The sequence below is a fragment of the Gastrolobium bilobum genome, unplaced genomic scaffold (assembly GCF_033153095.1).
Source record: "Gastrolobium bilobum isolate Gb01-03AN ecotype WA unplaced genomic scaffold, APGP_CSIRO_Gbil_v1 utg9238, whole genome shotgun sequence".
Taxonomy (NCBI): Eukaryota; Viridiplantae; Streptophyta; class Magnoliopsida; order Fabales; family Fabaceae; genus Gastrolobium; species Gastrolobium bilobum.
In genome coordinates, this window is record NW_026895853.1 from 33,849 (window position 1) to 35,868 (window position 2,020).

Below are 2,020 nucleotides of genomic sequence, written 5' to 3' on the forward strand. Positions count from 1 at the left end.
TTAAATACTGAATAGAGAATTCGAGAATACAATTTGGAACACAGTGATTATAATAAATCTTTTCAAGCTAACATTGATTTTAGTAAATTCATGCAAGTCAGAAAGAAAAAGAGATGTTACTTTCACACCATTGGTACAAACCAATTTTACAACAGTTAAAAATGATTTATTAATTATCAACATACATAAATTAACATTCAACAATTAATGATTAATTACAGTTGAAGTTAGTTGTGACTTTGGACGAATTTCATTTACAATATTAAGAGTTGAAATTTTACAATCGTCACATTAATAAACATTTTATCTAACCACCACACCCCGTCATTTTGGTATATAAATATGAAAACTGATGTTATCAACAAAAAAAATAAAATATGAAAACTGAAAAGAACATATTTAATGTTTATGGCTAGCACACTCTATTCTCCAGTTTATAGTATATCTTTTAGGTTTTTATAATTATAAGAAAAGTGATTGTGTTACGTTACAGATATTTGTTTTTCGTGCCTTAATTATTTTTTTTTGCCTGAAAAAATGCTGAGTCCCACAAAATGTTGTATGTGTAGAAAAAATAATTGTATCATGTTGCATGATGAATATAAATCCCTATCTTTTATCTCAATTTTTCTTTCTTTTTTAAAAGCATTCTATTCTTATTTGCAGTGAGCTTCACTTTTACTATGTGATGAATCAAGTCCAACGATTTAAAAATACAAATCTGAAAGTTAAGAATAACATATCAGTATCACCATGTTTTACATATTAAATAAAACTCTTTTTACAAATAATATATTTTATTATTTGATAAATACACGGAAGAAGCAAAATTTAAATGTGCTAATGGAAAAAGAGGACAGTGTCGTCGTTGTAAAATTTTCAAATTTTACATAAACTCTTTGAATCTCTACAATTAATATTGTACATGAACTCTGTCCTTAAATAATAAAATCACTCGGTGCTGCCTTCGACACATGGATTGTGATCCTGTCTTCTGTTGGAGGCTGACATGGGCATTCTAGTGCTATGAATCTTGGGACCTTATCTCCTGGCATCAGCACAGGCAAGCTCCTAGCTTGGTTCTGCTTCATCATCTGAACACAATACCACAAATCCCATTAATTACTTCCTCACAAAATAAAAGAATAAATAATATTAAGATAATAATAATTGGCTTTTTGTGACTTTGTGAGCAACAGAAATGATTACCAAAACAGGAAACCCTGGTTTCTGTGGAGAGGATGTAAAGTTTACTTGTATCTGAGCCTGAGAGTTGATAACCCCAGAAGATGAAAACAAAGATTGTAGCTTGTTCCAATGTAAACAGCAGCAAAAGAAGCAGCAAATGAACAATAACAAGGTAACGAGAAGGGCCAAACCCAGAGGAAACCCAATAGATACTTGACCCGATGAGTCCTCAATCTCCATTTATCTTCTCTGATGTTTTACCTCTTTTTTCACCTGAGAATGAATGAAATCATATAAAGAAGAAGATTTATTTAAATAAGAAAGAGACGTGGCGGCTTTGCTTTTGATTGATTGGGTAGTTGATGATAGTGCACTTACTGCTTAGCAGAGTGTGACATTTTTAATATTGATAGATATTGATGTGACTTAGTATAGAAGTGGGGTGAAGGTACATTTTCCGTTTCGTACGGAAAGAAAATGGTTCTGCTTATAATAAGAGGCTAAGAGCAATCATAATTTTATACTTGTGATTCTCAATTTTTTTTTCTTAACAATTAAATGCTATATAACTTTTTTCTTAAAAACCCGTAGCATGTTTTTGAACACTTAAGTCTATATATAACGAATTTGCTCCAACCACTAGCACCAGTTTGCAGGACCTGTTTACAGATTATTGTGAGTAGATTTTAGCATGTGTTTCTGTATCGTTTATTTGAATTTTGATTGCTGAAGCTATGTACTTGAATTTTAATTTCCCAATTTTCCTTAATCAGCTTAGAAAGAAGGTTCATCCTCTGAACCCTGAAACACTACAGAGCAAGCTAGATAGAAC

At 31.2% G+C, this 2,020-nt stretch overlaps 1 protein-coding gene across 1 annotated transcript; it reads right to left on the reverse strand.

Annotated features, from left to right (window-relative positions):
- Window positions 1-938: 938 nt before the first annotated feature.
- Window positions 939-1,428, reverse strand: LOC133296426 (uncharacterized protein At5g65660-like). The gene is made up of 2 exons (XM_061495409.1): window positions 1,210-1,428; window positions 939-1,094 (listed from the first exon to the last, which is right to left on the reverse strand). Exons 1-2 carry the CDS (start codon window positions 1,426-1,428, stop codon window positions 939-941), a joined length of 375 nt encoding a protein of 124 aa, XP_061351393.1.
- Between the last annotated feature and the right edge of the window lie 592 nt (window positions 1,429-2,020).